The sequence below is a fragment of the Cydia pomonella genome, chromosome 2 (assembly GCF_033807575.1).
Source record: "Cydia pomonella isolate Wapato2018A chromosome 2, ilCydPomo1, whole genome shotgun sequence".
Classification (NCBI taxonomy): Eukaryota; Metazoa; Arthropoda; class Insecta; order Lepidoptera; family Tortricidae; genus Cydia; species Cydia pomonella.
The window spans coordinates 12,719,687-12,734,377 of record NC_084704.1 but is presented as its reverse complement, the minus strand read 5'-3'; the positions used below and the strand labels follow the sequence as shown (position 1 = coordinate 12,734,377).

At 36.7% G+C, this 14,691-nt stretch overlaps 1 protein-coding gene across 1 annotated transcript; it reads right to left on the bottom strand.

Annotated features, from left to right (window-relative positions):
• Positions 1-116: 116 nt before the first annotated feature.
• LOC133534410 (gamma-taxilin) lies at positions 117-13,705 on the bottom strand. Its single transcript, XM_061873502.1, has 9 exons — positions 13,550-13,705; positions 12,288-12,502; positions 10,776-10,896; positions 9,590-9,787; positions 8,362-8,546; positions 7,755-7,854; positions 6,552-6,725; positions 5,840-5,971; positions 117-3,337 (listed from the first exon to the last, which is right to left on the bottom strand). The coding sequence occupies exons 1-9, from the start codon at positions 13,616-13,618 to the stop codon at positions 2,849-2,851; spliced, it is 1,683 nt and encodes a 560-aa protein (XP_061729486.1). The 5' UTR covers positions 13,619-13,705; the 3' UTR covers positions 117-2,848.
• Between the last annotated feature and the right edge of the window lie 986 nt (positions 13,706-14,691).

The window sequence follows — 14,691 nt, the reverse complement described above, 5'->3', positions numbered from 1 at the left end:
TTCAAATTCTCTTTGCTAGCAACATAGTCAAGTCGATTTTTTAAAGAAACTTTTACATAAATATAATTTGTAAATTTTTATTTATAATGGGATGTAGGAAGTAAGAAAATACAAAATTAATGATTACAAAATCTAACTTTATTACAAAAACTCATAAATCGTCCTGACAGATAAAAACTTAGCCCATATGGACAGATGGACTGTAAAATTCATAAGATTTGGTGCAATTGACAAGCTATGCCTACAAATATATTATACACCTTGGCATTATAAATTCCGTAAACACAAGGACGAGTGAACTAATAGCCATGCAAAGACAAATAATTAGATGAATTAGACACAATATCTTACTTATCCACCTCACCACGTAAAACAACTCTATTTTACCTTGGAAAAATAGATCAAATGTGTACCTTATTGCATGTGGAATACAGTATACAACTGTATAAGTTTTTCTAAGCCTGGCGGAATAGAGATAATATGTCTGGTATTTTTAAGTTTTTGACTCTTTCTTTGCAAGTCTATTAGTTTACATATCTGTGCTCCTTTCATTTTTGTGACTTACATATTTTTAAGAGCGGATGTCTTTATCTATGTGATATAAAACAGTAAACAACAAACAAGTGCCGCAGCATGGATAAATGATTTTATTCAGAGTATAAAATTGCAATAATTTACAATGGTGTACAGTTGTAAAACTTAGTATGTACATAAAATTCTAGGCCGAGATGTATGTAGATACCTAGATACACACGAAATATAATATACATTGGTACTTAGAATATGTAGTTCAGGGGTTGGCAATCTCGCAAGTGACTTTCACTTTAAAAAAAAAATAGAATTTCTTGAAACTGGTAATTATTTTTGCGGTTGGCGTATCTTTTCAAAAATTTGTCGATCCCTGGACTAGACAGAGGTATCTATTTTTCATACATTTAATATTAATAATTGTATCCCTGAAGTTCTCCGAACATTTGGCACTAAAATGTGCTTGTCACTGAAAATGCATCGTGTTTTCTAGGCAGTGTGACTACTCGAATCGACAATGACAATTCGGTTGTAAACTTCTTTCAGCATCTGATTTAGATTATTTATCTACAATACTTATGACAAACCGTCAAATGCCCACTAATTTATTGTACAAATAGTAGTAAAAAACGGAAGCATAATTTCATAGGGGAAAATGTGACGAATCAACGTGAATTTAAATTATACAGCGAAGCATCTTTTGGCCACAAACCATACGGGATTTTTTAAATTTCCACATTATTTTTAGCACACAAAAACACTTACCCCACAGATAGAACAACCCTTAGGAAGACTTCTAAGGAATATGTTATGCCACTTCTTAAACCTTAATACAGTCGAGTTCATAAATATGTAATACATTTCTTCACCTTAGTCCATTGCAATAAGGTGAAAAAATGTTTACATATTTATGAACTCGACTGTACAAGGTCTTCTAATGGACACTTCTATGAGCTTCGTTTGTAAAATTGTCAAAGTGTATAATGTATTCCGTACACTATAGTAGAATACCGATATCCTGACTAGAGACGTTATAGGCACTTTTGAATCAAATACTTTGAGTTGTAGATAACTAATATAGTAATAACCTAACTAATCACACAAAAATCTATGATGTGCACCATATTGCACACTATTCGACGCATGGTCTAGCTAAATCGGAAAAACATGTCATTTACAAAAATCATTGGCATGGTTTTATGCTATTATAAGGGTAGATCCTTCATTCAATTTTAGGTCTATCAAATTCTTTAGGATGTGTACTGTACAAAACTGTTTTCTATCAAGATCTCGTATTAGAATTCGATGTGTTCATGCACACACATATTAAAACACCAGTTGACTTGCCTTTTCAGATTTAACTAAACACGTGTCAATTTAAGTACTGTCATATTATAATTTGCTTGTTGACTTTTAACCTTTTGAACACCAAGAACACCTAAAACGTCGTGCACACAACGCCAAGGACAACTATAGGTGTTATGGCGGACGCTGTCAAAGTAACCTTCACACTTTCAAGTAAGGTTTACATTAGCTCCCTCGCGCCCGGAATTTTGGCGTTTGAGTGATGTTTGTGTTTAAGACATAAAGCGTTCAAACAGTTAAACACTAACCCCCTTATTCATAAACGTCTACTAAAGTTACGAAGCCGCTAATAATAGTTTGTCGCTTTCCGACGTATTGGTATGATGGAAAGGGACAAACGATTATTAGCGGCTTCGTAACTTTAGTAGATGTTTATGAATAAGGGGGTTAGCTTTCATTGGTTTACGTTGTTTCTGTTGCGACGCTGCGGAGTCGAAGTATTTCGACGTAACTTATATTTATAACCATGAACTAGCTAGATTCGTGATTTCTGGCTTTATCAGACGCTAAAGATAATATTCAAATCGAACCTTGTCACATCAATAACAATCATATAATAAAATAGTACCTTGATTTTGTCAGATCAGATCAGAGACCTTTTACGCTAAACAATAATGTTTGTCTATTTTCTCTTTATGTAGGAAATAATAGGCACGCATAATGTTAGTGACTAAGGCCAATTTTGGTAAATGTGCATTGTGCAAATGTGCTTAAGTTCTTAAACTCGTTGCAGTAAGTATAGGACATCGGGCTAAGTGTGATAAGACAAAGAAGCATATTCGTCATATGCTATGGATCGCCAGTTGTCTTATTCTTTCTGAAACCCCACAGTAAGATACTTAAAATAGGCACAAAAGAGCTATTTATGAATCAGCACCTGATTAAAGAATAAAAATTACACACCACTGACCACTCCTCCCAAATTAAGTTCGTAAACTACTACACGTTGCTTGGATTACGCACTCGATATAGGTTTCACTTCGGTTATATGTGACACCTCATCATTCGATGTGTTGGCGATTTCATTGTGTGATCCATCTATTACCTTTTCAATATCCACTTGCTCATTATTTTCATCTACTGATAAATCGTGTAGATTTATGTTAGCATTGCTTATAGCTTGGATTAGAGTTTCCATGGCTTTCTCGTCTATTTTTTCTTCTAAGCTATCTATGTCGTTTTGGATTGAATCTTCATTAGCTGTGGGTTCTTCTGATGTTTCTTTAGTATCATCTCTAACTGGTTCTTCGGTGACTTCTATAGAAGTTGTTGCCTCCTGTGACTGTTTTTCCGCTTTCTTTTTAGATTTCTGTTTCTTGGGTTTGTCTGCTTTGGGCGGGTCGTCCTTGACACCGTTCTTGTTGTTGGTGAGGGTGTTCAGCTGGCTCTGGAGGTGCACGAGGCTCTGTCGTAGTTGGGCGCAATTTGCCGCCATTTTGTCGACCTTAAAACACATAAGTCAAGTTATCACTACGGTTTTCCTTTTTATAATCAGTAACTAAAGTAATTCATTTATTTATATAATACGACCTACTTTAACTACAGTGACATCAGCAGAACAATTTACATATTAATATAATCTAAATGTCTCGATTCATTTATTTTAATAGGATACTTGCCCGAAAAGTAATCAAGAGATTTTGAGCAGCGTCTTTTTTTGTTGTATTTATTTTTATTGCAGACAACTATCATATACTTGTTCGTGATTTCGTGAAAGACTACAACGTGATGGAAGGTCTCGCTTACTTCTGTTTCGACAGGTTTTGATAGTTTTTATTCGTAAGTAGGGATAAAAGCCAAAAGAGGGGTAATAGCCGAAGAAATTAGAGTAAATCAAAAGAAAAATAAATATTTTTATTCTAGTCCATCAACTAACTATTTTTTTTTAAGTACAGAACAGAGCAAGTTCATACGACACACAGGCACACAGGTTTTTATGTCTCGGTTTCCGGTCGCTTACAAAGTAAAAATCTTTTCTCAAACATGCATTGAAATGTTGATGTTATGTTCCTTATAATAGGCTGCGAAGTATGACGTTTCAAGTGCGGCTAGGACAAGAGGTCGTTAATGGAATTTCATACAAATCTTGCAGGCCTAGGCCGGCAAAGTCCTCTTTTTTAATTTCCATTCCACATAAATTTGTGGCACAGGCATCTTGACATTCTGACACTATGCGTATTAAAAAACAAACAATAAAGGATAAATGGTATGTACTTAGTGCAGTTTTATTTACATTATAAATCCACATGAACATAACAAATAACACATGTTTATTTTTTTATCTTAACTATACATATACACATTGAAATATGAATATTTTATCTAAATATTAGGTGGCGGTAAAAATGTCTACTCAAATGTGTCTCTAACCGTATAGAAAAAAAGGTTTGGCGGGAAACTTGATAATTATTCGCTGTAAGTCTGTTTTATTGTATTTAATTTTGTTGTTTGTAATTTTGTTTTGTTATAAATAATTCAATATGAGTTCGGACGAAACTAACGATTTCCGACGAAGAAATGATTATTGATTGCACCCCACCTGAATTAAGAGCCGAAGCAGAATTGGCTATACAGAACTTGCCGGCAAAATCAAAGACGAAATATATGGTTACTTATGACCAGGGGTCGGACAAAAAGTGCGGATGACGTAAAAATGACGTAATCTTGCACACAGGTTGATGTTTGAGTTTGTATTTAAACTTCCATGTGACATGTAGTAACAAAGTAGTATTAATGAAGTAACAAAATAATCGTAAATAAATCCATGGAATTAATAATACAGGTGGTAGGGTGATGTAGTGAATAAAATAAATTTCACGAAACTTGTTACCATAAGGTATAATTATTTGAAATTAGTTAGAACAAGTCTGTGGGATTGCCACAATATTCGAGTAAAGATGACATTTTAGAGCTTTTTCTTATTGTACATTAGTAAATATAAATTTTAGCTAAATATAATCGTGAAGATACAATAGCTAAACAATAACGAAGTCAATTTATTGTTCATCTGATTGACAATGTGTCAGTCAAAAACGTACTTACTCATTTCAAGTGGCGATATCGTTTAATAAAGAGGTTGATAAATGATAAGTGATAATTGTTTATGAAAATCAAAAATACTATTTGAAATCATCCTATAAGTGGTTTGACGTCATCCGCACTTTTTGTACGACCCCTGCTTATGACAATTTTATAAATTGGATAACAAAAAAAATAAAGCCCACAGTTTCTCAGAACACGTGTTTTTGGCATATTTTAAAGAACTGGCAGTAACTAAAAAGTTTTCAACATTGTGGGCATTGTACTCCATGCTTAATGTTTTGTTTACTAAGCATCTTTTAACCCGAAATGCATTGTGTTTTAGTATTTGAAACTGTAACTCGACAGTTTAGACTTCTTCTTCTTCTTCCTCGCGTTGTCCCGGCATTTTGCCACGGCTCATGGGAGCCTGGGGTCCGCTTGAGAACTAAAAAACCGAGTTAAAATATAGCGAAATAGTAATATACACACGTTAGCTTTAGTTTTTGTCTTGTTTACTTATAAATTAAAAAAAAAAAAAACCTTGATTTTTTTGTTGTTTATTTCATTGCATGTTTGAGAAAAGCACTATACATACCTCGGCGGGAAATATGGGGTTGCCCGCCTCAGACTTATCCACTTATCTATATGTCTTCGGCCGGCAACCCCTTTCGTCCCGGCCTCTGTAGTAACGTACTAATAATAAGACAGCGACAGAGAACGAAACGCTATAGGTAGCATATAACGACAATTGGAGACAAAAGCCGCAGTTTACGGTCTGAGTGAACGCTCGAAGCCAACCGGACAGAAAGGCGGCTCAACATGCCCGCTCGATTTCTGCCGCTGCTGGCGTGGCTGCAGGTGCTGGTGGGCACCCGTGGCGGGAGGCTGTGTGGCGGGTGCGGAGGCCCGAGCTCAGTGAACGTACCTTGTCGTTGCTCTGCTTGCTGGGCGCGGCGGCGGGCGCGGGCGCGGGCGCGGGCGCGGGCGGCGGCGTGGGCAGCGGCGGCCGCTCGATGTTGTGCTCCTTCAGCGTGCCCAGCAGCGACGTGCGCTCGGCCTGCATACAATACGATCCTTGTCAATTGACTTTTTTTGCTTTTATCATTTCATGTCTCAATACAACATGGTTTTTGCGGGTATTTATAATAACGCAACAGTTAGAAATGACTGCCAATATCGGATGATCCTTCTGGGCACCCGAGACGAAAGAAACGCTCTTAGCGCCAGTTGCACCTACCACGATCGACGGACTGATGACCGTCACTCATCGAATACCGATTAAACTACCCGAACAATTGTATTAGTAAAAGTATCAACTTTTTTACGGACAGAGTATCGGTGACCATGTGACTCCTACGACTGAACGAATTCGCTCGTCGCTGACGCTGGCATTTTTAGCCACTACACATATATTCGCTGCCGGCGTTACCAACTTTCACCAAGTCTTTTTAGCACATCATGCAACAGTCACTGGCGACCAGAAGCAGCTGGCATTCATAAAAATAAAAAGTTTTTTATCCGATTATTGATACATCCTTTACTCGTATTAGTTAAAATTCAACTGTTAAATAATGAATCTTAAAAGCCTAAACATTGGTGTACACAAATAAAAAATCAAAATGCAAATGCATCCGGACCTGCAGCGTGCGGCACAGGCTCTGCATGTGCTGCAGCTGGCGACTGGCGGCCGCGGCTCGCTCCTCGCTCGCCTGCCGCTCCCCGCACATGTCCAACAGTGCTGTTTGAGATGTCTCCCACCGCTTTTTCCACGAGAGAGATTCCTTCTCTAGCTTCTTGATTTTCTTTGACATCTGGAATAAAATAAATCGAAATTGATACTATTTCTTTTTTCTTTTTTTTTATACTACGTCGGTGGCAAACAAAACGGCCTGCCTAATGCTAAGCAGTATCCGTAGCTTATGTACGCCTGCAACTCCAAAGGAGTTACATGCGCGTTGCCGACCCTAACCCCCTCCCACCCTCGTTGAGCTCTGGCAACCTTACTCACCGGCAGGAACACAACACTATGAGTAGGGTCTAGTGTTATTTGGCTGCGATTTTCTGTAAGGTGGAGGTACTTCCCCAGTTGGGCTCTGCTCTAGATCTGGAATGACATCCGCTGTGCTGTGCCCTACCACACAGAGCGAGATGACATTCACAATGCCCATACCTCTCTTGTGGACGTAGTTTAAGGACATACCCGGGTCCATAACCTTTCGATCATGAAGAATGAATCATTTCGATCATGTTACCATATTCATGTCATGTTGTATGTGTTTTTATTGTTGTTTGTGTTAAGGAAGGGTTGGAACTGCCAATATAGGCAGTTTTGGGCCTAACGGGCGGCTCCATCCCTGAGATCATAAAAAGCGTGTAATTTATAATATAAAAACGGTTCTATACTTGAGACACTGGCGACTAGAGAGATGAAAATAATGGCAACGATATCATATAAAAACATTTCCATTGCATTACGTAACCCACATTCAAATTATCTGTGATCCCTAATCTGTTGTTTGTATTTTGAGAACAGTAATTTACGTTTTGGGTCAACATGTGGCGTTCTTAACACGAAAAATCCTGAAATAACAAGTCTCAACAAAAAACTAACATTCAAATTTGTTTTTCTTTTCACATATTACTACTACTACAAACGCATTCACCGCCAGGGGGCGAGGCCTAGGAACAAACTTGTATGACGGTGAACGCATATATGCGTCGGTGACAGTAAATGCGTTAAACATTTATTTTTTTCAAGTTAAGCAAACTTAAAGATTTTTCATTACATACATTTTTATATATGTATTTATTTGAAATAAAGGAACATTAAAAACCCTCACCTTTTCCATCTGCTCCTTGAACCCTCCAAACACCTGGTTGCTTTTCACCAGCGCGTTCTGGAACTCGTCGTACTTGTCCGTGTACACGCCAAGCTGACCCCTACAGTACCAAAAATAACTCGTATTGTCATGTTATTAAAGGTTATAATTGTCAAATCTGCGAGTCATCGTGGATGACACGAACTATTCTGTCAACCAATTGATTGTAAGTTTTAATTAGATTAAGGATTTTATAATATGTAAAATCTATGACCCAATCAAAAGGTAGGCTTAAGCATAATGAGGTTAATACAACTCCACAGATTGTAATGGTTCCAACGGTCTTGGAAAAAACAAGTCTGTAGTCTATGGTTTATGTTTCTTTGAATTTGTCATATCTATAGACATGTTTTTTTTTCGATTGTAGTTCCGACATCTGTGTTAATTTTTGTCGCGTTTATCTTCTTAGGGTTATGTTATGCATAGAATCATTCCCAGATTACGTTGACTACTAGGAACGGGACATTCGCATTTTTACACAACTGCCCAAAAAAGCTAAGTATTGTTTTTTTGGCCAGTAAAAGGCACAAATCAAAGTCTGACAGTGTTTAGGTATAAAAATATGTACCTCAAAGCAGTCTCCGTCCCCTGCAGCTCCATGATCTTGGCCGTGCACTGAGCCACGGTGACCTTCAGGTGTTCCATCTCTGCTAGAAGCCTTTCTTTCTCTGCCTGATGCTCTAAAGCTGCTTTCTGAAGTTTAGCGTCTGACAACTGGGACTCCAGCGCCATTTGCTTCCCCATTTTTTCAACCTAGAATTCAATGACAAAGAAAATTGTTACTTTAATTAAAATTTTCATTATATTTGGTTTTGTAATCAAATCAAGATAGAATGATAATGGCGTGATACAAATGGATGGCTAACATCGTCTTATGAACACGTAATGTTTTATGCTTGGTAAAATTATCAACTCAGAATAGGAATAACTCCAAAATCGTTAATATTTACTGTTTTATAAATTACGACTCATCAAATGTCAATCGTCAATATTGTTTTGCGATTTTGGCTTATGGGCTGGTCGCTGAGAAAAACGTGTCACCTAAGATCGGGTAAAACAGTGGTGGGAAAAGTACGGCCCGCAGGTCAGCTCCTACCCGCGATAGGATTTCATCCGGCCCGCCACTGGTCCATCGAAAAATTTGTATATGACCCGCGAAATAATAAAAATGCATTTGTGCTGCAATTCTGGCCCTCATCTGAAATGTCTCATCTGTAAATCTTGAAATGTTGTTTTTCTGGCCCTCCATGAAGAAATTTTGCCAACTACTGGGGTAGAAAATAGGGTAGAGTCTGACCAAGCCAACTCTGCATAAATGCCATGCATAGCTTGGTGAATGACGAAGTGTGGCAATTTCATAACGACGTGTATAACGACTCTCTGTTCTGTTCAAGTTGGTGCAAAGTTAACTTTGATGGATCTATTCCCAAGTGTTAATTTTACGGAATTTGGTATGTAAACACTAAAAGATATCATCAGGTCCCGTACATTTCATGCCGTTGACGCAAAAATTACGTAATATTATAACACTACAAATTTAAATAACTAATCTATAGACCATAGAAAATTGAATATTTGTTATGTAAAATAGGTACACTATTAAAAATAAAAAACATGAGTTATTTAATAAACTATCAATTATTTAGTAAAGTGACAATAAGATGAAGGTCAGTTAGACGTTTCTGTACTGATTGTCAAGTATCTAAGTTAAGACTAATTGGAATCATACTATATGTAGCATGACGTCATATTTCCGTCAACGGCATAACGTGTACAGGCCCTTGACATTATCTTACTTGCTGTTCCCTCAACTGGTACTGCTGAACCACACTCTTGAATTTCTCGCTCATACTGATGTTATCGTCTCTCAACTTGGCATTCTTCTCATTATTCTGTTGCAGGAGAGTGGTGATCTCGGTAAGCGTGTTCTGGAACTTGGCTTGAGTCTCCTTCCGGCGTTCCTCCTCTTCACGAATCTTGAGCAGGGACTCTTCCTGTTGACGTTAATGAAATATGTTTAATGTCTGTATCTGGGTTAAAAACACATTAAAAAACAAACACAATAAAAGAACCTAATTTCTAGTTACTATATCGCCTAATACCAACGAATTTTTGGGCTGTACCAAAATGATAAAGATTTCTAACAAAAAATGATCTTTTAGCTACACAACACATTTGTAGGAACGTTCATTATCGACATCACGAATATTCTACGACATTCCTCGCTTACGGATATACCTATCCTATACCTATTACAAGATGTATTCGGGTTAATACGAAAATAGATTCTAATAGGACAGGAAAGTTTTAAAATTGCCTGACATTGACAATCCCATTTACACCTTATTCAGGGGTTTTCAAACTGTGCGTCACGGTGCCCCGGTGCGCCGTAGACAGTAGAGGGACGCACCTTATCTGTTTCGAATAACCTAGCTAAGTTAGGGCGCCGAGAATCAATTTTAAACTTGCAAGTGCACCGCGGGCTGAATAAAATTGGGAAGCCGTGCCTTATTAAATTTATCACTTGTTTGTCAAGCATAAAATAATAGTAACTCACTGTCTGTTATGTACTGCCACCTGCAATAATATGTTACTCTTCAAAGGCCGTACATATTTTTGATGTGACACACTCTTATGGCTCTACAAATAAGATTGTGTCAGATATTTTTGCGCCTTTTTGTGTAACATATTATTGCAGGTGACTGTACCATGAGTACCAGGGCTCATTAGCAACCTCTACAAAAGGTAATTTTGATTGTTTTCCTGGTACCTAATACAAAAAAATCACAATAAAACACATATTCAATAATATAATGCATTATATAATATCTAGTGAATATATTTGCGGCATTCAACCAAAAGGGGACTGATTATCAATAAGGCGCTACTACCATAGATTTCAATAGAAATCAACATAATCAACCACGGCAATGTGGTACCTTTTGCCGGAAAATGTCACAAGAGCAGAATACAATTGATTACCTTGATGGCCTTGTTCTGTTTCTGCAGCTCACGACAGAGGCTCTCCAACTTGGACTTGACTAGGATGGTCTTGTTGAATTCATGTTGCAATTGCTCTTTTTCTTTCAACAAGATAGCATACCTGGTAGGCGAAAAAAAATATTACTTATAGGTGAATTGTTCTGAATCATTGTTATCTTCTGTTCTTCTCAGCATATTTGCGACCACTGCTGAACATATGCCTCTTTCATGGATTTCCATGTTGTTCTGTATGCGGCGGTTCTATGCCAGGTTGGCCCTGACGTCTTTCTGATATTGTCCGACCATCTGGCTCGTGGTTTTGTTATATTAAGCATAAAGAAACAGATTATAGTGGACCACAGGCTCCACAGGCAGATTTTTATGTGAGACAAAATAAATAAATTATATATTTCATGGAAATTTTTAGTCTGTGTAATCTGACACAGACTAAAATATATCTAAACATAAAACTCATAATAAATATTATAGGACATTATTACACAAATTGGCTAAATCCCACGGCAAGCTCGATAAGGCTTGTGTTGCGGGTACTTAGACAATGATATACATAATATATACATATTTATAAATACTTAAATACATGGAAAACATCCATGACTCGGGAACAAATATCCATGTTCATCACACAAATAAATGCCCTTACCAGGATTTGAACCGGGGAACATCGGCTTCATAGGCAAGGTCACTACCCACTAGGCCAGACAGGTCGTCAAAACTAACTTAAATAAGTTAAAAATACAAATAAATTAAAATTAACACAAAAAACCTAATCATAATAAAAACACCCCATCCAGCAGGTGCCCATTACGCTGGCGGCGCTTCCTCGCTGTACCACCAGGGCGATACGTTACGAGAAGTACGCGCCAGCCCTGGGGTCTCCTGTGGTGTCAATGGTGTCAGAGGTGAGTGAGACACCTCTCATTAGAAATTATTATGATATCTGAATAATTTCTCACGCTTATAAATTTAAAAGATCATTAAAAACATTAATAACAACAAGCTCGGCCGAATTTTACCCTCCCATACAAATGAAGTTTCGTTTTCACTTAAAAACTACCTGTTGGATTGTAATGAAACTTTCACATACAATGACTACATCTGGTCCTGTAATTAATTTACATAGCTCCAGTTTATAAAACAAACGAAATAGAGCAAAAACAAGTTTTGTATGAAAAACTTAAATTAGCTGTATTATTTTAACTATGGTATCTGAAGCTACATCTAATTACAGAACTAGATGTACCTTATCCTATTGTAAGTACATATTTTAAGAGCAATCTAGTTAGTCGTTTTAAAAGGAGGGCAAACCCAGACATAGGGTTCTCTGCCTTTTCGCCGAAAAGTGTATTGCCGAATTACACTTGCCAACCAACTTTTCACAGAAGGCTTCAGACATGCTTGAATTTGGACTTGGACAGGAGAGGATTTGTATTGTATATAGTAACAGACTGCACTTGATGTGTGTGTGTCTTTTTAATTAATTGCACCTACCGCTTATCAGACTGCTTAATATAAAACTGCAGCTTTTTATTATCATCAGCAGTCTGCACATATTTCTTGCAGACCAGAGACAGTTTTTCCTCCAGACTTGGCACAGAGTTGAGTGATTTCATGAACTGTTCCACACTTTTATCATCCTTTTTGTTGCGGTCTTCCTTCTTTGACTTCTTTGGTGGGTCTTGGATGGAAGGTGTAGGAGTCTTTTCCTGAAATAAGGGATTGACAATGTTTTAAATTGAGTATGTATGAGGTGGAGATAAATGGGAATGATTTATATGCAGCACACATGGGAATTGGGAATACATGTAATTTTACTATAGTAACAAATTCAGCCATCAATTTTGAACACATTTGTATACTATTGGATAACAGAATAAACAATTATTTACCATTTTTGCCTAAAACAAAGATCTTTAATTTCTTTTTAAAGACTCTTCTCTTTATACACCAAAAGAAAAAAGCTAGTTATGTGATGAGCATATTATACACCCACTTCCACTTTTAAAGCTTGTTTATTATAAGACACTTGAGTATGTTAAATCACACTCACTACAGAAAAAATACACTCAATTTGCCCAGGCATACATAAAAGCAATAGCAGTATTGTATAGCTGTCTTATAATAAACAAGCTTTAAAAGTGGAAGTGGGTGTGTAAAAGCAATAGCAGTATTGCTTTTATGTATGCCATGCCTGCAGAGGTATAAAGAGTTATGAATACAAAATTAAATTATGAGTGGATATTTCCAAATATATGTGTTCTTTATTTACAATCCAGAACAAAATATTAAATTATTGATAAGTTCATGGCTATCATACAAAACCCCACAAGGTGTTACACGCCATAAGCATTCCACAATCAGAATTAAATTTATAATACAGGATGTACATTACATCCATAGCAACAATCTTGTTACACAATGCATTGTCCAGGACAACTTGGCATCAAGTTGTCGTCAACCATAAAAGAAGAAAGCGCGGAACGTGCTTCCGAACAGAAATATCATAAACATTCCCTATTCTGGCATCATGCCAGGCGAGTTTTAGGTTAACTGTTTTACCTGTTTTTAGGTCTAATTTCGTGACAAATATGCTACAATAAACAGCTAAAACCTCTTGAGATGGATGTATTAACAAAAGCGATATAAAATATAGTTCATTAAGAATCAAATACTTAAGAATGTAGAAAAGTAATTTACCGACATTCGATCGCATTCTATTTATAAATCAGATATAAAATAAAAACTTAACTTACTTCACCATTTTTTTCCAGTTGTTCAATATCAATGCTATCCTTTACAGTCTCTTCCACGGCAGCTTCCATATTTATAATTATTTAATTTCAAAAACTCTTAGTTTTTCGTCAAACAACAATACCAAACGAACGAAATGAATACTGCAAATAAAGAGTACGTTTACTTTAGCGACGAATCAGTATATAATTTTAAACTAAACTAAACCGAATTACAACGGATTAAAGTATAAATTTAAACATATGTACCGATAATAATAAATAGCGACATTAGACTCTTATAACATCTGACAATTTGACAAATGATTAGTGACTGATTGTTACTGTATCTGTGACGCGGACATAACACAGTAAACAGAGAGAAGAAAAGGTAAGGAAAATGTATAAAACTAAAGGCAAATTCTGTTATATTTAATCATATCCACAAATCTCCTTTTGAAAAATAAATAAATACTTAATTGAAATTTCAAATCACAAATAAATATCTAGAATAAACCAGTTTTTTTCGGTTACGCCTATTGGGTTGCCATCGTTTAAATTTTTTTCTAAGATAGTAGAAAAAAAATGAGGTAGCACATTCATCTTACCCTGTTTTTTTGTTTTTCAATGAAGGTTTTTTTTTTTCGTAATAAGTTTTTGTTCATTCTGCAGGACTCGGTCCCGTCTGGTCAAAGAGATTTGTGGATCCTACTGCTAAGATTGCTACATATGAACATGTTTTACCAAATCTACTTGTTGAAAGGCAGTCAAATCTAAAAGCCGTAACAGACTATTGCACTGGACCGCGACCTTGGAGCGGTTGTAGGAATTGCTCGTTCTGGCGTGGACTTCCACACGGTCGCACTGAACCGTCAAAATGGTGGAATCCTACCTTGCAGACGGCCGTATTCGTCCGCCAGTGTTACCAAGTGTCTCCTATTTTCCTGTTATTTAATGAATTTTGCCGGAATTGGAAAAGGATTCATCCTTTAAGATTTTATTTAAGTTAATGCAGTTCCGCTCTTTAATCTACCTCGATGGAGTGCCTAAGATATTATAATCCCCTTTTTTAGCTGTCAATCGGTTCGATGCAGTTTTCAGGTGAGATGCGTACTAGTATTATCATTACTTGTCAGTTGGTGCAACGTGCATGCCCATCGGATCAC

Bases quoted from the DNA above. Each gene is read 5' to 3' on its own strand.
- LOC133534410 (XM_061873502.1), bottom strand. From the start codon at position 13,618: ATGGAAGCTGCCGTGGAAGAGACTGTAAAGGATAGCATTGATATTGAA. The intron at 12,503-13,549 runs GTAAGTTAAGTT...CCCTTATTTCAG, and splicing joins AACTGGAAAAAAATGGTGAA to GAAAAGACTCCTACACCTTC. The intron at 6,726-7,754 runs GTGAGGGTTTTT...ATTTTATTCCAG, and splicing joins TCAAGGAGCAGATGGAAAAG to ATGTCAAAGAAAATCAAGAA.